The sequence below is a fragment of the Hylobates moloch genome, unplaced genomic scaffold, assembly GCF_009828535.3.
Source record: "Hylobates moloch isolate HMO894 unplaced genomic scaffold, HMol_V3 SCAFFOLD_2, whole genome shotgun sequence".
Classification (NCBI taxonomy): Eukaryota; Metazoa; Chordata; class Mammalia; order Primates; family Hylobatidae; genus Hylobates; species Hylobates moloch.
In genome coordinates this window covers 156,041,932-156,061,933 of record NW_026652277.1, presented here as the reverse complement: position 1 = coordinate 156,061,933, position 20,002 = coordinate 156,041,932, and the positions used below count along the sequence as shown (strand labels likewise).

General features: G+C 43.8%; 1 protein-coding gene across 1 annotated transcript in view; it reads right to left on the bottom strand.

Moving 5' to 3' along the window:
* Window positions 1–1,049: 1,049 nt before the first annotated feature.
* Window positions 1,050–20,002, bottom strand: part of ARFGEF3 (ARFGEF family member 3) — a 186,519-nt gene continuing 167,566 nt past the window's right edge. Inside the window, exons 33-34 of the mRNA XM_032160177.2 lie at window positions 7,417–8,635; window positions 1,050–5,992 (exon numbers count right to left, since the gene is read on the bottom strand). Coding sequence (XP_032016068.1) covers window positions 5,801–5,992; window positions 7,417–8,635 — 1,411 coding nt within the window. The 3' untranslated portion in view covers window positions 1,050–5,800. The remainder of the gene's footprint in view (window positions 5,993–7,416; window positions 8,636–20,002) is intronic.

The window sequence follows — 20,002 nt, the reverse complement described above, 5'->3', positions numbered from 1 at the left end:
TCTTAAAGGTAGTAGTTGGAAATTTTTTCAAGGCAGTGGTTCTCAAAGCATAGTTCCCCAAACAGCAGTAATGGCCTCACCTATAAACTTGTTAGAAATGCAAATTTCCTGATTTACTTAACTGGGAACTCTGACCATGAGCCCAGCAATCTGTGTCTTATTTTTTAAAAAAGGCCCTCCAGATGATGCTGATGTGTACTAAAGTTTGAGAACCACTGTTCTAAAGACAAAAGATACTAGACAACCACTGGTTAAACCTCCAGGATAGGAATTAACAGTACAAACAGTTCTTGGTGGTTGAAAAGGGTGGAAGGACCATAATTAGATGGGATTCACCAGCAGTGGAGTGCCGTTTTGTCACTAAAGTGGTCAGCCACTCTCTCCTCCCTGGTACCCCTTTGTAGTATTGTACAAAGATACAGAGAAAAGGTTCTGTATGGTGCTAGTGGTGTGGTAGTGGTTTCTCTTCAATGATGGAGTGGTACCACAATTTATAAAGAAACCGATGATCTCAGGAGATATTTTTGGTCTGTCTTCCCTGAAATAAGAATTGTGTTTTGGAAATCTAAAGGGTGTTCTGTTCCAAAATCTTAAGTTATTAGTTATTCGCACATCAAATAGCAAACACTACAATACAGCCAGAGAAAGAGGATCTTCCAAACAAACAAAAAAGGTATGTTTTCTAGATTGTTCCACTACTAAATGAGAACATTTTTCTTGAGGCATAATTATAAATCAGGTTCTGGATCAATTTTACAAATCTTTCCCAGTGACAAGCTCATATTTCCAATAAAAAGTGCTCTTTTGCTTTCCTAAGGCCACACGAAATCTCCCTGGGGTCACCTAAGTGGTGCCCAAGCATATTGAAGTTTTGTCATCTGCTTACTGCAAGACTCTGGATTTTCTTTCTGCCTGTTTCCTTGTCTGTAAAACAAGTGGAAATGTGTAGATGTTATGGCACATGGTTACTATGGATGTCGACCTGATGCCCTTAGCACCTGGCTCTTCAAGAAATCCTGTCCAGCCAGCTGCTTCCTCTTCAGAGAATGTACATTTTGAAAAATGGTTATCCATTATTTTGCATATTCCCAAACTTTGTGCTACTAATTTAGTACCATGTATTTCCCAGAGAAGCAAGTAAAGAGGCACTGTTGGCTACAGGGCACTTTATTCTGAGTTGATTAAATGATATTTGAAAAAGGTTTACAAATTGTGCATGCCATTCCAGACACACGCTGCCATGTTCTTCTGTGTTAATAGCTGGCCACGAATAGTATTATTCCAGCATTTCCACATAATTCAGTGAGTTTTCTAAGGTAACACTGAATGTCTGCTTGAAGATTCAAGTTTAGATTTTATTTTCAAACACTTGAAATGTGTTACATGTGATTTTTTTAATGTATAAACGATTCATTTTCTTTTTTCAACTTTATTTTTGAAAACCTCCATAACATCTCAGACAGATCTGAGATGTCAAATAGTCTCATTTTCATGGCCTCATTTCTTGAAACTTTTTTTCATAATAGAGTGCTTACTGTATGGACTTAGAGCATGTTGTCAGAGAGAGTATGGCCCTTGAGTTCAGAAACACCTCTTTTGCAACCAACTTTGCCTTTTACTTGTTATCTTGGGCAAATTTCTTGACCTCTCTAGGTCTGTGTTCTCCTCTGAAAAAATGAGGAACACAATACTTGTCTCACAAGGTTGTTGTGAGGACTACGTGTGATAATACAGGTAAGGGTTTGCAATCACAGTGACATTCACCACTCGCCTCCTCCCTGCTATTTGTAACCTCTTGCTATTACTATCAAAGGTCTTCATTCTGTTTAGCTTGATGGGACTGATACTAATGGATTTTCCTTTCTGAAAAAACTTTCCTGTATAAGCAGTATTGTGATGAATCTGGCAAAGTCAAGGATATCCATTATATAACTGCATTACCTTCTCACAGCAAAGGCTACTTGACTCTCAACTAACTCTGTATAAGCCTTATTTTAAAACAACAAGGACAAAAAGCCTAATGATCATTGTACAAATATGTTTCAATTTCAAGGTACTTTTGAATTATATTAACATTTTTGTCATGTTTGATTTAAAAATTTTATTTTTATTTACTTGAGATGAAGTCTCACTTTGTCACCCATGCTGGAGTACGATCTTGGCTGACTGCAATCCTCACCTCCCAGGTTCAAGCAATTCTCCTGCCTCAGCCTCCCGAGTAGCTGGGATTACAGGCAGCTGCCACCATGCCCGGCTAATTTTGTATTTTTAGTAGAGACGGGGGTTTCACCACATTGGCCAGGTTGGTCTTGAACTCCTGACCTCAAGAGATCCACCTGCCTTAGCCTCCCAAAGTGCTGAGATTACAGGTATGAGCCACCACGCCTGATTTAAAGTATTTTAATGCGAGCTGTTAAGTATGTTAGCATCTGCCTGGGTTCTTATTGGTCAGTCATTACATAGACCCCAAATCACAAAGGTGTTCTAGTTTTATATCTATGGGGAAGGCTGGAAAATTACCATAAGGGGAGAGAGAGAAGATGGTGTAAAAAGGCAGCCTAACTATTTTTAAAAGCAGATCAGGAGATACAAGAGCTAGGTGAGATGCTATGGGCAGTGCATGAGGTTCAATTGTGAAAACCGATGTCCTCATTAATGACAGAGAGAACTCTGTCCCTCTATATACTTGGCTGGGCCATCATCAGTCCAGGGTCTCTTATACTTGGAGTTTTCCAGATGTTTGTTTCATGAAGCACACTTTACCAAAATTTAGGAAAAGAAGAGAAAGATCTCAACTTTAAGGTAATATACTTTTGGCTATAAATACAGGCAACTAAAAACAATGTATAAACTCTCATTCTGCTTAGGTCTGTAAATACATGCTAATAACTGTTCTTAACTTTAAAAGGCTGCCTTGAATTTTGCCTTACTGTTGCTGCAAAAGAGACTGTGAGGAGAGAAACACCTGACACTTTCAGAGACTGGGAGGGAGTGAAACAAAGTTGGGTGAGTGGGCAGCTGAGTCACAGGAACAGGGCAAGAGACTGAGCTGCGCAGCCTGGGAAGGTGCCACTCCCCTCTCAGTGTTCTTCATCTCCTCTCTTTCTTCTCCACCAGCTGGGAAGAATCACCTGAAGGCCTACTCATTAGAGACTACTTTGCATCAAGCTGCAAATACCTCTGAGAAGTACTGCTGTCACTCAGTGATGGTTCTGGTTGAAATCTGATGTCAGTGTGGATGTCCGGTAACTCGAGTGCAGAGTGTGTTAGGACTGAGTTACAGAGAAGACAATGGGAAGGTACCAAAACACTCTTAAAAAATTGTAGGTCAAGAGCTCTGTACACCTTCTTATCCTTTTATTCTTGGGACCCATAATCAGGCTAGAAGTAGAACAGTGTTCGGACACAGTACAGGGTAAACTTACGTTCAAGAATTTTGGATCCCATAATAGAGCATCGGGGAGAATGCTGATTTCCAAACAACTAACATACTTTGGGACACAGTATTCACTTTTTTTTTTTTTTTTTTTTTTAGATGGAGTTTCACTCTTGTCACCCAGTCTGGAGTGCAATGGTGCAATCTTGGCTCACTGCAACGTCTGCCTCCTGGGTTCGAGCGATTCTCCTGTCTCAGCCTCCTAAGTAGCGTAGCTGGGATTACAGGTGCATGCTACCACACCTGGCTAATTTTTGTATTTTTAGTAGAGATGAGGTTTCACCATGTTGTCCAGCCTGGTCTCAAACTCCTGACCGCAAGTTATCCGCCCACCTTGGCCTCCCAAAGTGCTGGGACTACAGGCGTGAGCCACCGTGCCCAGCTGGTATTCTCAAATTGAGACAGCTTCCTTTGAATTTTTCTACTTTATGAAAAGTTGCTATGTATAAATACTGTAATTCTAGCCTCTGCTTTGCTGAAGCCTTTTCCCCCAGTAAACTGTGGAGTACTCACAGGTTCACAAAGAAGAACTGAACCTCAGGTAAGCTATAAAGAGAAACAAAGCAACTGTGGTATTACTTCTGTTGGAAAATTAAAAAAAAAGCAGTTACCCAACTTTCAATTCCGTTTATAAAATGTAAAAATTCAAAAGTATACAACATAGTTCATTGATATCCCAACAATTCATTGCCTTTTAAGATCAAATAGCTGATTACCTGTTTTTAAACTTGAATTATTGTCTAGTGAGTAAAAACTGAAGGCAGAGTGTTTTGTGGAACTGGGAAAAAAATGGATTGTGTGGTGATCTCTAGATGGCACACTGAATGATAAGAGTCTTTTTTTCAGATCACCTAAAGAAGTCAGAACACTGCCTTCCACTTAACCTCTAAGTCAGTTCCATATTCCTCAAGGAGGGCAAAGTTTACAAATACCCCTTTAAATCCTTACTTCAATACTGTAGAATTTATGTCTTATATTTAGAGATTATAATGTATGCCTTAAATAACTCTGCTCTGTAGAATGTGTGTAAGTAAGCTTGATTGAGGAGTTCTCAATCATTAGGATAATGTAAGAAATATAAAAATACTGTAAATAATAAGATAAAGCTTTCAAATGTATTTTCTAGTAATACTTAGAAATATCCACCTGAAATATTGGTCTGAATGCAAAGACATCAAACATAGGGTAACTTTACTTGGTAGATAGGAGAAATATTTTAAATAGACACAATTTTCTAAATTTCAGTGTCTTTCTCCATTACTTTCATTTTGAGACTAGAGCTTGTGTAACTGACACCATAATTTTGCAAGATCGTTGTGTTATATTTTAAGATTGAAAATGATTTCATCATAATCCATCCCCACCCCACACTCCCTGCTCCCTTCCCTGAGTCCCTTTCCTCCAAGCGTGTTTATATAAAATGAGTTGCGTTTTAATGTTTTGTTTTCTTAAAAACCAAATGCTATACCTTATGTTCAGATAATTGTGGGGGCATAGAAATGGAAGTGCAACAAAGGACTAAGGCACCTTTTTTTCTTTCCTTTCCTTGTTTGCCTTGGGGACGGAAACAAACACCACAAGAACAGCCAGGGGAGCTGGTCAGTCTTATGTCTCTTGACAATCTATGCATCAGCCACTTTCACTGGGTACTCTGTGTCACAGGCTGATAAGCCACAGACTTCAAACCCTGCTAGGAAAGAACTTTCTTTTAGAAATACAGAAATAAAGGTACAACAGTACCTTTTATGGGGAAATTGGTGAATACCTGAAAATCTTAATGATTCAGGAATAATTTTGAAGTGTTCTGGATTATTTTACAACAGAAGTCACCTCTTTCTTGATTATGACACCCAAGAATATGTTTTTATAGTTGTCTTCTTCCCAGCCAGACCCATAACCATAAATCTTCCTCCAATTAATAATCCCTGGTACTAGATGTCTGAGTGTTTACATATCAGCTTGACTTACCAGCAGATATTGCCTTAGGAATTGTATTTATTTTTAAAATGATGGATCAATATAGTGTTTTCAAATGAGTAATCCTTGAAAATGACCCATTTGGGGACAACACTGTAAGCAAAAGCACTGGGAAATATACTTCAAGAGTTAGAAACATATCAAGGATTATAGATTCTTCTATAATAATGTGCAAAATCAGAATATCGTTTGTGTCATCTAGATACAAACCTTAGTGTGGCCCCAATGCTGACCAGTGGTTGGAAAGGCTTTTTACATTAGGAAACATGGTTCTCTGAGACAGTAGTTTAAGTGGGGCTAGTGGTGGGGAAAATGCAACAGTTGGATTGGCAGGCAGACTCTAACCCTCACTACTGCTATTTGGTGGGAGAGTAGAACAGGAGTCGGCTACACAATGATGTCATAGACACGGCCCACCCTGCCCAGCCACTCCCTCACAGCCTGGCGAACTCTGATGTCGGTCACGTGACAGGTCAGCTGACTGATGCACGGGAACACTGCGGGCTGGAGGGCTGTGAAGGTCTGGTCTGGGAGAATCTGAATCTGATTGAGAACTGTTAGCACCATGTTGGTCCATGCCTAAGAGAAAAGATTTAAGAAAATTAGTGGCTTTCCCCCCTGGTTTTATTTGAACACTTGAGAGTGGCCCTGCCAATGTGGAAATGGTTTTTTTCCAGGATTTAGTTGCAATAAATTAGTTTTCACTCATTTAATATGCCTATAATAAATTGTAGGCATATTAATTTATTATGCCTACATCGTAACTTCACATACATAAAGATGGGCAGAGACTCACCTTATTTTCAGCTTCACAAACTACTAAACTCTTACTTGTTCCTTAGATTTAAAAACAACAACAACAAAAAAACCTCCCTTGCCTTCTCACAATGAGATCTCCACAGGCCGTTAATCTCAAACTCATTTTTTGATGCACCATAGAATTACACTCAAAGCCTCCCTGAAGAATGAGAATTTTTATGTGCACAGGATGGGCTAGAAAAAACTTGAGATGAAAACACTTTGAAAAAAATTCATTGGCATAACCACACAATATTTACTTTGCTTTTTTCTTTTATATAATGCTTCATAACTATAGAATTTCTTCAGGGCCATTTTCGAACGACACACTAAGAACTCAATGCTAGTCAAAGCTTACTTGTTTTTAAAGACAGGGTCTCTCTATGTCGTCCAAGCTGGAGTGCAGTGGCACCATCTCAGCTCACTGCAACCTCTGCCTCCTGGGATCACACAATCCTCCTTGCTCAGCCTCCCAAGTAGCTGGGATTACAGGCATGTGCCACCTCTCCCAGCTAATTTTTTTTTTTTTTTTTTTGTAGAGATGGGTTTTGCCGTGTTGTCCAGACTGGTCTTGAAAAAGCTTACATTTTATAAGCTTTATTCTCACCTTATTTATACAGGTAAGTTCCTAATTCTCAATAATATACATTACTATGGAGAAAAACAGTTCCTGAAATTACCTGAGCGTAAAATTCCAGCTTCATAATGACATACTGATCCTGGGAGATCCTGCACTTAGGTTCAGGCAGTCCTCTGACTTTAGAGGGAAATCGGTTCATACCCCCTACCTGTTTCTATAAATCTTTTTTTTTTTTTTTTTTTTGAGACAGAGTCTGGCTCTGTCCCCCAGGCTGGAGTGTAGTGGCACCATCTCGGCTCACTGCAAGCTCTGCCTCCCAGGTTCACGCCATTCTCCTGCCTCAGCCTCCTGAGTAGCTGGGACTACAGGTGCCTGCCACTATGCCCTGCTAATTTTTTTTTGTATTTTTAGTAGAGACAGGGTTTCACGATGTTGGCCAGGATGGTCCCGAACTCCTGACCTCGTGATCCGCCCACCTCGGCCTCCCAAAGTGCTAGGATTACAGGCTTGAGCTACCGCGCCCGGCCTCTATAAATCTTAGCCTGTGTGCCCACTCTGCAAGGGGGGCCCATCCAGTACTGGAAACCCAGCCTCCCGCCCACCTGCTCTGGCCGCAGGGATGTACCTGGATCTGTGCTTCTGCGTCTCTCACCGAGACACTAAGGGAGCTCCCGGTGGAGCCTGAGCGGGGCCTCTTGTCCTGTCGCAGCAGCTCGGGGCCTGCGCTGAAGGAATGCCGCATTTGCCCTTGGTCCATCAAGTGCTGGGGACGCTGAAGCAGCGGGGAGTCCTGGCCCCTGGGACCCAGTGGCTCTCCTTTCTTCTCCACTTTGACCTCTTTGGGGAACGCGGACAAGTTGTGCTGCTGTTTCCTCTTTTTGTATTCGGTCATCAACTTTGAAATGGTCTTGTCGGCCGCCATGGTGTAAATTTTGTTCCCTGCATTCTCCCACCACTCCTTCTTCCGGCTGGGATCCTTCTTCTCCACTTTGGGGCTGGGGGTCAGCAGCAGGTCCCCACCAGCGGCCTTCAGGCTCAGGGACTCGCCCGTGTGCTCCCGGGACTGGCTTCTGTCGTCCTCGGAAGGGGTTTCTTTCCCAGAGAAGCCCCCGGTGGATGGGGTGGATGACTCGGACTGGAAGGAGGGCAGGATGAAGAACGGGTCGCCCTTGAAGATGGGAGGCTCCTCCAAACAGTTCTCCAGGTCCAAGTGCATCTGGATGTAGTTGTTGCACAGTTCCATGCACAGCTTGTGCAGCCTCTTGACCAGCCACACCCAATCTGCGTTGCTGACAGGCTGGACGCTGAGCAAGGGCATCCGTGCCCGCCACTGTCTCTTCTCCTTGCCTCTCGGGGGGCTGACCTGGGCCGTTTCCTCAAAGATGTCTTCATCCTCAGATGAACACTGCTGGGAAGAATCTGTGCTTCTCTCGTCGTCCTCAAAAAGGACCTTCTTCACTTGCTCGGCCGTGATGGTTTCTTGATTGGTGAGAACAGCACACACCAGGGCGTGGAAATAAATGTTAAAGCTCATCGCAGACTGGCGGTAGAGGTTGGCGGCGCCCCCGATGCCAGACACTTTCTTCAGCAGGCACTTCAGCCCAGGGCTGGTGTCAAACTCCCTGGCAGTCCTATAAGAGTCCAGCAGCAGGTCGAATATGACTGCCAAGTTCTGCATGGAGATGTATCTGAGGAAGCCAGCCAGCTTGGCTTCTGGCACTTGGATCGTCTTTTCCTCTCCAGGAGAGGGGCCTTTGACAAACTCTTCTAACAAGATGTCATATAAGTTCTGGAGTAACACCTGATGAGACAGCAGGCTCACCACAATTTCCCTGAAAGACACGCTTCAAGTGAAAAGAGAGGGATCGATTAATGGTTTTCTGCCCTATATCAGGCATTTCAAAGCAATATAGACGTTACCCATTTCAGAATGATATATGCAAATTTACAAACTAAACTACCTCTACTCAAATGTCTTCCGTGAAAGAAGGCATACTTTTTGGGGATTATGTGATAACCATTTTAATCACTAGTGGAATTCTTGACACTTTAAAAAATTCCTGAAGCTGGGCTGAGCACGGTGGCTCAAGCCTGTAATCCCAGCACTTTGGAAGGCCGAGGCAGGCAGAGCACGAGGTCAGGAGATCGAGACCATCCTGGCTAACATGGTGAAACCCCGTCTCTACTAAAAATACAAAAAATTAGCCAGGCATGGTGGCGGGCACCTGTAGTCCAGCTACTAGGGAGGCTGAGGCAGGAGAATGGCGTGAACCCGGGAGGTGGAGCTTGCAGTGAGCCGAGATCGCGCCACTGCACTCCAGCCTGGGCAAGAGAGCAAGACTCCATCTCAAAAAAAAAAAAAAAAAATTCCCGAAGCTATAGAATATAAGTTATGATGCCAAATTAACAGTTATCAAGATATCACAGATATCAGAGAGTTAACTGTGACATCAAAAGGTATCACAGTTTTGCCCTTGGGGACACAGAATATATTTTGGGTTTTCCTATGACCCATCACATGAGGTCAGATGTGGAATTTTCCATTTGTGGTGTCCTGTTGGCGCTCAAAAAGTTGGGATTAGGGATGCTCAACCTGTACTATGTTTGCCAAACTTTTTAATTTGCCAATGTGGTTCTATGTGGTTTTGGTTTACAGTTTCATTTCTTTTCACTGCTCTTAGAATTTTATGAAAATAGTTGAGACCATTATATGGCCAATTAATGCCCCAAACTGGATAATTATAAAATTATGACAACCGTTACTAATTTCAAAGGTCTAGCCATTATGTTAATAACATTTTGCTTTATGTCTCACTATGACTTTGAATGTAAAACTTTGTATAAGTAGGAAAAGTGCTTTTCTAACAGAAAATGACAAATCCTACATAAATCTCAATGTTAACTTTGCCCGTTGTGTAGTCCTCACTGAGGGAAAACACGTTACTCTCAAGATGAAATGAGTAACAAAGGACTGTCATTCAAAAACAGTAACGTTTTAAAATAAATCACTTGAACTTTTTTTGTGGTAAAATATACATAAAAGTTACTACTTTAAATTTTTGATGTACACAATTCAGTGATATCAAGTATATTCATAATGTTGTGTAACCATCACTATCTATTGCTAAAACTTTCTCATAATTTTTAACAGAAACTTTGTACCCATTAAACAACTCTCCATTTCCCCAGCCTCAGCTCCTACTTAAGCTACCAGTAAACCTGAATACACACTCTTCTGAAAAAGAGGGCTCCAAAAGCTTATGACAACGTGGTCCAAAAGCTACCACAGGATGCGTACTAAAAAGGGAAATTTTTTACTGATCAAACAAGTCTGTCCCCCGATAGCTATAACATCCTCAAGGGACAGGACACTACCTTATTCATCTTCTTGTCCCCAGCAACCAGGAAAATGGTGAGAGTAGCATTCAGTCAGTCTCCAAGTGGAAGAAAGAAAGCAGGCTGGCTCTGGGTGCAGGCTGCTTGAAGGAAATGCTCCCCCTGAGAAATGGCTCTGACATTTGAACCCCACTCCCCTAGGATCCTGGATCCTTGGCAGGAAGCACCACCAGAGGGGTGAGTTTAATCAGATTGGTGAAGGCATGAAACCCTTCGCTCACAACACTGTTTCTTATTACCTTCCCTGAGAAATGGAAAGCCATTTTCCAGCCAATACTTAAAGTCAGGCCAATGCAAAGCCATGTCTGAATTGTGGAATATCTTCATCCACTGAGATCATTTTTTGGATGCTTTGAGAGATACAGCTGTTAACTGTGCATGTAAAAAAGGACAGCAAATTCCCTTTACCTTAGGTTTGGGTTAAAGGATGCAGTGACAAGAAAACAGAATGGGAGGGAAATAATACTGAAGAGATCAAAGTTTCAGAAAGATAAGTGAAATAATTTTATAGATATGCAATTCTTAATCATCTATGCTGACAGGAGACACAGATCTCAAACAAAATCAACAAATAACTTTCTAATTCAGTGTATCGAAGGGTTTCAAGCTTTTTCTCAGCACACCTTTAAGAAGTCTGACATCCTCCTGCTGCTTAAGGGCAAAGGAAAGCCAGCCTCCAGATTGGATAATTGAGAGTTAATTGCATAACAAGTGGTTGACTTAAAACATGCTAATATATATCTTAAAGTGCTAATTAAGATTATGTGGATTGAGTAAAGCTTGGGGCTATTAATGTCAAGGCTATTAAAAGAAACCCAAACCAACCAACCCGGGTTTCTCTATTTAAATGCTGTAATCTGGTTTTAGGATTAAATCTAAAGGATGCACCTGGCTAGCATATAATTTTCCACAGGTCTAGCTCATCTTCCACTACATCCTATGCTGAAGTAAGAATTGCCCCTGCAAATAAGAGTCAAATCTAAGAATGCAAAGCATACGGAGTTTGGCTGAGAGCTCTTAAAGAATGTTAAGGAATATCTTTGGCTCAGTGGGCAGGCAGTGGGATTGGTGAAAGAATTTAATATGCTTATTTTGTTTTGCTTAACTACAGTGAGTGGGTAATTGCCTATTAAAAGTGCTAAGTAAATTTATGAGCCATGCTGGTATATTTTTAAACTGTAACTTTTAAAAACCAATAACATAAGGACATTAGGCTATTCTATGTTTCATTTATAATTTGAATGCAGCCTATTATTGCTTTTTCCTACTTTTACATCAAAAATATTTCAGCAAGAGTAATTGGCTGAATGTGAATTAGAAATAGGAAAAAAGGAAGAAAAGAACTGAAATTCTGAAGTAAATCAATGCTTAAAGATGTCAAAGGATTGCACAATCTTTGGTATATAAAATAGATAAAAAATGACCAACACAAAAATTAGTGACTGGTGGTTGAGGGAAACGGGCTAGGATTGGTAGAGTTCTATTCCTGAAGTTGGGTGACAGGTTCACATTTATTTTTTATTCATGCTTCATAACTTTTGAACATTCCACATTTTTTTGGGCATGTACCAGTAATTGACCCAAAAAATTATTACCTAGAAATTTCACCCAAATGATTGTTATATTAATCAAACTGACCTGCTACCCTGGCAACCTTTTTGTTTGCTGGTTTCTTGAGATGAAGTCTTGCTCTGCCATCCAGGCTGGAGTGCAGTGGGGTGATCTCGGCTTACCGTAACCTCTGCCTCCTGGGTTCAAGCGATTCTCCTGCCTCAGCTTCCTGAATAGCTGGGATTACAGGCATGAGCCAGCATGGCTGGCCCAGCTAACCTTGGACAAATCACCCAGAGGTTGTGAAATGATACCAATTATCTTTGTTTGGGCTGCTGTTAACAAATACCATAGACTGGGTGGCTTACAAACAACAGAAATTAGATTCCTATAGTTCTAGAGGTTGGATGTCTGAGATCAGAGTGCCAGCATGGGTGGCTTCTGGTGAAGGCCCTCTTCCAGAATACAGATGACCATCTTCTCCATGTATCCTCACATGGCAGAAAGAGGGCAAGGGAGCTGTCTCTTAAGGGCATGATTCCCATTCATGAGGGCTCCACCCTCATGACCGAATTTCCTCCTGAAGGTGCCACTGTCAGGCCTCTGAGCCCAAGCTAAGCCACCATATCCCCTGTGACCTGCAAATACACATCCAGATGGCTGGTTCCTGCCTTAACTGATGACATTCCAACACAAAAGAAGTGAAAATGGCCTGTTCCTGCCTTAACTATGACATTATCTTGTGAAATTCCTTCTCCTGGCTCAAAAGCTCCCCTACTGAGCACCTTGTGACCCCCACTCCTGCCTGTCAGAGAACAACCCCCCTTTTACCTTTACCTACCCAAATCCTATAAAACGGCCCCACCCCTATCTCCCTTCGCTGACTCTCTTTTCAGACTCAGCTTGCCTGCACCCATATGAAATAAACAGCCTTGTTGCTCACACAAAGCCTGTTTGCTGGTCTCTTCACTCGGACACGCATGAAATTTGGTGCCATGACTCTGATCGGGGGACCTCCCTTGGGAAATCAATCCCCTGTCCTCCTGCTCTTTGCTCCATGAAAAAGATCCACCTACGACCTCGGGTCCTCAGACCCACCAGCCCAAGGAACATCTCACCAATTTTAAATCAGGTAAGTGGCCTCTTACTCTCTTCTCCAACCTCTCACTATCCCTCAACCACTTTCTCCTTTCAATCTTGGCACCACCCTTCAATCTCTCCCTTCTCTTAATTTCAATTCCTTTCATTTTCTGGTAGAGACAAAGGAGACACATTTTATCCGTGGACCCAAAACTCAGGTGCCAGTTATGGACTTGGGAAGGCAGCCTTCCCTTGGTGTTTAATCAATCATTGCAGGGACACCTCTCTGATTAATCACCCATGTTTCAGAGGTGTCTGACCACGTGGGGACACCTGCCTTGCTCCTTCACCCTTAGTGGCAAGTACCGCTTTTCTGGGGGCCAAGAAGCCCCCAACCCCTTCTCCTTCACTGTTAGTGGCAAGTACCGCTTTTCTAGGGGGCAAGAACCCCCTGATCCCTTATTTCCACACCTCGACCCCTTATTTCTGTGCCCCAACCCCTTATTTCCACGCCCTGACCCCTTTCCAGCTTTTCTAGAGAGTAAGAACCCCCGAACCCCTTCCCTCTGTGTCTCTACTCTCTCTTTTCTCTGGACTTGCCTCCTTCACTATGGGCAACCTTCCACCCTCCATTCCTCCTCCTTCTCCCTTAGCCTGTGTTCTTAAGAACTTAAAACCTCTTCAACTCACACCTGACCTAAAACCTAAATGCCTTATTTTCTTCTGCAATGCGGCTTGACCCCAATATAAACTCGACAGTGGTTCCAAATAGCCAGAAAACGGCCCTTTCAATTTTTCCATCCTACAAGATCTAAATCTTGTCGTAAAATGGGCAAACAGTCTGAGGTGCCTGACGTCCAGGCATTCTTTTACACATTGTTCCCTCCCTACTCTCTGTTCCCAGTGTGACTCATCCCACATCCTCCTCCTTTCCCTCCCGCCTGTTCTCTCAGTCCCAACCCCAAGCGTTGCTGAGTCTTTCTAATCTTCCTTTTCTACAGACCCATCTGACCTCATCCCCAGGCCACTCCTTGCCAGGTCCCAATTCTTCCTCAGCCTCTACTCCCCAACCCTACAATGCTTTTATCACCTCCTCTCCTCACACCCGGTCCGGCTTACAGTTTCCTTCCACGACTAGCCCTCCCCCACCTGCCCAGCAATTTCCTCTTAAAAAGGTGGCTGAAGTTAAAGGCATAGTCAAGGTTAATTCTCCTTTTTCTTTATCTAACCTCTACCAAATCAGTTAGCGTTTAGGCTCTTTCATCAAATATGAAAAACCCAGCCCAGTTCATGGCCCCTTTAGCAGCAACCCTGAGACGCTTTACAGCCCTAGACCCTAGACCCTAAAAGGTCAAAAGGCCATCTTATTCTCAATATACATTTTATTTTATTACCCAATCTGCTCCCGACATTAAATCTCCAAAAATTAAATTCTGGCCCTCAAACCCCACAACAGGACTTAATTAACCTCACCTTCAAGGTGTACAATAATAGAGTAGAGGCAGCCAAGTAGCAACATAATTCTGAGTTGCAATTCCTTGCCTCCACTGTGAGACAAACCCCAGCCACATCTCCAGCACACAAGAACTCCAAACGCCTGAACCGAAGCTGCCAGGGGTTCCTCCAGAACCTCCTCCCCCAGGAGCCTGCTATTAGTGCCAGAATTCTGGCCACTAGGCCAAGGAATGCCCACAGTCCGGGATTCTTCCTAAGCTGTATCCCATCTGTGTGGGACCCCACTGAAAATCGGACTGTTCAACTCACCTGGCAGCCACTCCCAGAGCCCCTGGAACTCTAGCCCAAGGCTCTCTGACTGACTCCTTCCCAGATCTGCTCGGCTTAGTGACTGAAGATTTGACGCTGCCCAATCACCTCGGAAGCCCCCTAGACCATCACGGACGCCGAGCTTCAGGTAACTCTCACAGTGGAGGGTAAGTCCGTCCCCTTAATCAATATGGAGGCTACCCACTCCACATTACCTTCTTTTCAAGGGCCTGTTTCCCTTGCCTGCATAACTGTTGTGGGTATTGATGGCCAGGCTTTTAAACCTCTTAAAACTCCCCAACTCTGGTGCCAACTTAGACAATACTCTTTTAAGCACTCCTTTTTAGTTATCCCCACCTGCCCAGTTCCCTTATCAGGCCGAGACACTTTAACTAAATTATCTGCTTCCCTGACTATTCCTGGGCTACAGCCACACCACATTGCCACCTCTTCCCCCAGTTCAAAGCCTCCTTCACATCCTCCCCTTGTATCTCCCCACCTTAGCCCACAAGTATAAGATACCTCTACTTCCTCCTTGGCGACCGATCATGCACCCCTTACCATCTCATTAAAACCTAATCACCCGTACCCCGCTCAATGCCAATATCCCATCCCACAGCATGCTTTAAAAGGATTAAAGCCTGTTATCACTTGCCTGTTACAGCATGGCCTTTTAAAGCCTATAAATTCTCCTTACAATTCCCCCATTTTACCTGTCCAAAAACCAGACAAGCCTTACAGGTTAGTTCAGGATCTGCACCTTATCAACCAAATTGTTTTGCCTATCCACCCCATGGTGCCAAACCCATATACTCTCCTATCCTCAATACCTCCCTCCACAACCCATTATTCTGTTCTGGATCTCAAACATGCTTTCTTTACTATTCCTTTGCACCCTTCATCCCAGCCTCTCTTCACTTTCACTTTCACTTGGACTGACCCTGACACCCATCAGGCTCAGCAAATTACCTGGGCTGTACTGCCGCAAGGCTTCATGGACAGCCCCCATTACTTCAGTCAAGCCCAAATTTCTTCCTCGTCCGTTACCTATCTCGGCATAATTCTCATAAAAACACACGTGCTCTCCCTGCCGATCGTGTCCAACTGATCTCTCAAACCCCAACACCTTCTACAAAACAACAACTCCTTTCCTTCCTAGGCATGGTTGGATACTTCCGACTTTGGATACCTGGTTTTGCCATCCTAACAAGACCATTATATAAACTCACAAAAGGAAACCTAGCTGACGGCATAGATCCTAAATCCTTTCCCCACTCCTTTTTCCGTTCCTTGAAGACAGCTTTAGAGACTTCCCCCACTCTAGCTCTCCCTGACTCATCCCAACTCTCTTCATTACCCACAGCTGAAGTGCAGGGCTGTGCAGTCGGAATTCTTACACAAGAACCGGGACCACACCCTGTAGCCTTTTTATCCAAACAACTTGACGTTACTGTTTTGCCTAGCCCTCAAGTCTGCATGCGGTGGCCGCCGCCACCCTAATACTTTTTAGAGGCCCTTAAAATCACAAACTACGCTCAATTCACTCTCTACAGTTCTCATAACTTCCAAAATCTATTTTCTTCCTCAACCTGACGCATATACTTTCTGCTCCCCGGCTCCTTCAGCTGTACTCACTCTTTGTTGAGTCTCCCACAACTACCATTGTTTCTGGCCCGGACTTCAATCTGGCCTCCCACATTATTCCTGATACCACGCCTGGCCCCCATGACTGTATCTCTCCGATCCACCTGACATTCACCCCATTTCCCCATATTTCCTTCTTTCCTGTTCCTCACCCTAATCACACTTGGTTTATTGATGGCGGTTCCACCAGGCCTAATCGCCACACACCAGCAAAGGCAGGCTATGCTATAGTACAAGCCACTAGCCTGCCTCTTAGAACCTCTGATTTCCTTTCCATCATGGAAATCTATTCTCAAAGAAATAACTCCTCAGTGTTCCATCTGCTATTCTCCTACTCCTCAGGGATTATTCAGGCCCCCTCCCTTCCCTACACATCAAGCTCGGGGATTTGTCCCTGCCCAGGACTGGCAAATTGACTTCATTCACATGCCCCGAGTCAGAAAACTAAAATACCTCTTAGTCTAGGTGGACACTCACTGGATAGGTAGAGGCCTTTCCCACAGGGTCTGAGAAGGCCACCGTGGTCCTTTCTTCCCTCTGTCAGACATAATTCCTCAGTTTGGCCTTCCCACCTCTATACAGTCTGATAACAGACCAGCCTTTATTAGTCAAATCACCCAAGCAGTTTCTCAGGCTCTTAGTTTTCAGTGAACTAATGGTCTTTTAAAAACACACCTCACCAAGCTCAGCCACCAACTTAAAAAGGACTGGACAATACTTTTACCACTTGCCCTTCTCAGAATTCAGGCCTGTCCTCGGAATGCTACAGGGTACAGCCCATTTGAGCTCCTGTATGGACGCTCATTTTTATTAGGTCCCAGTCTCATTCCAGACACTAGACAAACTTGGACAGCGCCCCCACACTCCCCCCCCAAAAAAACTTGTCATCCCTACTATCTTCTGTCTAGTCATACTCCTATTCACCGTTCTCAACTACTCATACATGCCCTGCTCTTGTTTACACTGCTGGTTTACACTGTTGTTTCTCCAAGCCATCACAGCTGATATCTCCTGGTGCTATCCCCAAACGGCCACTCTTAACTCACTCTTAAAGTAAATAAATAATCTTTGCTGGCAAGGCTATACTGAACCTCCTTAGGCACTCTCTAGTTAGATGTCCTAGGTCCTCCCAATTCTTAGTCCTTTAATACCTGTTTTTCTCCTTATCTTATTCCGTTCTTCTTTCAATTCGTACAAAATTGTATCCAGGCCATCACCAATAATTCTATAAGACAAATGTTTCTTCTAACAACCCCACAATATCACCCCTTACCACCCCTTACCACAAAATCTTCCTTCAGCTTAATCTCTCCCACTCTAGGTTCCCACGCTGCCCCAATCCCACTCGAAGCAGCCCTGAGAAACATCGCCCATTATCTCTCCATACCAGCCCCCCAAATTTTCACCACCCCAACACTTTAACACTATTTCATTTTATTTTTCTTTTTCTTTTTTTTTTTTTTTGAGACGGAGTCTGGCTCTGTCACCCAGGCTGGAGTGCGGTGGCGCGATCTCGGCTCACTGCAAGCTCCGCCTCCCGGGTTCACGCCATTCTCCTGCCTCAGCCTCTCCGAGTAGCTGGGACTACAGGCGCCCGCCACCACGCCCGGCTAATTTTTTTTGTATTTTTAGTAGAGACGGGGTTTCACCGTGGTCTCGATCTCCTGACCTCGTGATCCGCCCGCCTCGGCCTCCCAAAGTGCTGGGATTACAAGCGTGAGCCACCGCGCCCGGCATTTTATTTTTCTTATAAGACAGGAATGTTAGGCCTCTGAGCCCAAGCTAAGCCATCATATTCCCTGTGACCTGCACGTACACATCCAAATGGCTGGTTCCTGCCTTAACTGATGACATTCCACCAAAAAAGAAGTGAAAATGGCCTGTTCCTGCCTTAACTGATGACATTATCTTGTGAAATTCCTTCTCCTGGCTCATCCTGGCTCAAAAGCTCCCCCACTGAGTACCTTGTTACCCCCACTCCTGCCTGCCAGAGAACAATCCCCCTTTTTCCTTTACCTATCCAAATCCTATAAAATGGCCCCACCTCTATCTCCCTTTGCTGACTCTTTTCTGACTCAGCCTGCCTGCACCCAGGTGAAATAAACAGCCCTGTTGCTCACACAAAGCCTGTTTGGTGGTCTCTTCACACAGATGTGCATGAAAGCCACCTAACATCACATTGGGGGATAGTCGTAACCACATCAATGTGGGGGGACACATTCTGTCCACTGCAGCAACTCTGTCCTTGAAATGGGAAAGGGCAGAGGCCTTATGTTCAACCAAACCCAGTTTGGTTTTTTTTTGTTTTGTTTTGTGTTTTGAGACAGAGTCTCGCTCTATCACCTAGGCTAGAGTGCAGTGGCGTGATCTCAGCTCACTGTAACCTCCGCCTCCTGGGTTCAAGCAATTCTCCTGCCTCAGCCTCCCGAGTAGCTGGGACTACAGGTGCATGCCATCATTCCTGGCTAATTTTTGTATTTTTAGCAGAGACGGGGTTTCAACATGTTGGCCAGGCTGGTCTCAAACTCCTGACCTCAGGTGATCCGCCTGCCTTGGCTCCCAAAGTGCTCAGATTACAGGCATGAGCCACTGCACCCAGCCCAGAGCCAGTTTTGATTCTGGCTCCACCTCTTTGCAGTTGTGTGTTCTGGGGCAAGGGATCCAAGCCTCTCTCTGTGTGCCCTCAGAGGTGAAATGGGAGTAGGAATACCTATCCACCGTGTTTCACATACAGTGCTCAAATACTTAGTATTACTATTAACGTGTCAGAGGTTTAAAAGTGGGAAATGTTGGTCATTGCCTTCATCCTCAAGTCTAGAAATGATATTTTTAAGGGAGGATGATAGTATTTAAAAAGGGCAAGTTTCTTGGGGCAGGGCATAGACCTTTTTGTCTCCCAATAGCCATTATTGTTCCTGGGGAGGTTTATGTGCTTCTCACTGAAACAATCAGAACCATGCCTCAATTTACATTTTTTAATGAGACAAGGTTTTGTTCTGTTGCCCAGGCTGGAGTGCAGTGGCATAATCGTGGCCCACTACAGTCTTGGCCTCCTGGGCTCAAGTGATCTTCCCACCTCAGCTTCCTGAGTAGCTGGGACTACAGGCATGCACCATCATGCTTGGCTAAATTTTTATTTTTTTGCTTTTTTGTAGAGATGGCTCTCACTATGTTACTCAGGCTAGTCTCAAACTTCTGAGCTTAAGTGATCCTCCTGCAGTTCTGGGATTACAGTTGTGAACCACCATGCCTGGCCTATTTTTTTTTAAGATTATAAGTGTATGACATTATGGGTTGGGCTGTGTTCCCCCAAATTCCTATGTTGAAGTCCTAACCCCTGGTACCTCAGAATGTGACTATATTTGGAGAAGAGGTCTTTTAAGAGGTAATTAAGTCACAATGAGGTCATGAGGGTTAGTTTTAATTAAATATGACTGGTGTCTCTATAAGAAGAGGAAATTCGGACATAGACCTGTACAGAGGAAGTCCATGTTAAGAGACAGGAAGAAAATGGTCATCTACAGGTCAAGGAGATAGACCTCGGAGGAAACCTTCATATCTGACTTCTAGGCACGAGAACTGTGGGATATACGGTTCTGCTGTTTGAGTCACCCAGTCTGTGGTACTTTCTGTGGCAGCCCAGGTAACCTAATATGTATGAAATGTGGGGAATTTGGTTACAAGGCTAACAGTTTTTATGAAAACCTTTGCTAAATGACTCCACAAATGTTTTCAGTATTTCTGGCCAAAGCTCAGATTACAATGCGTGAGAACTG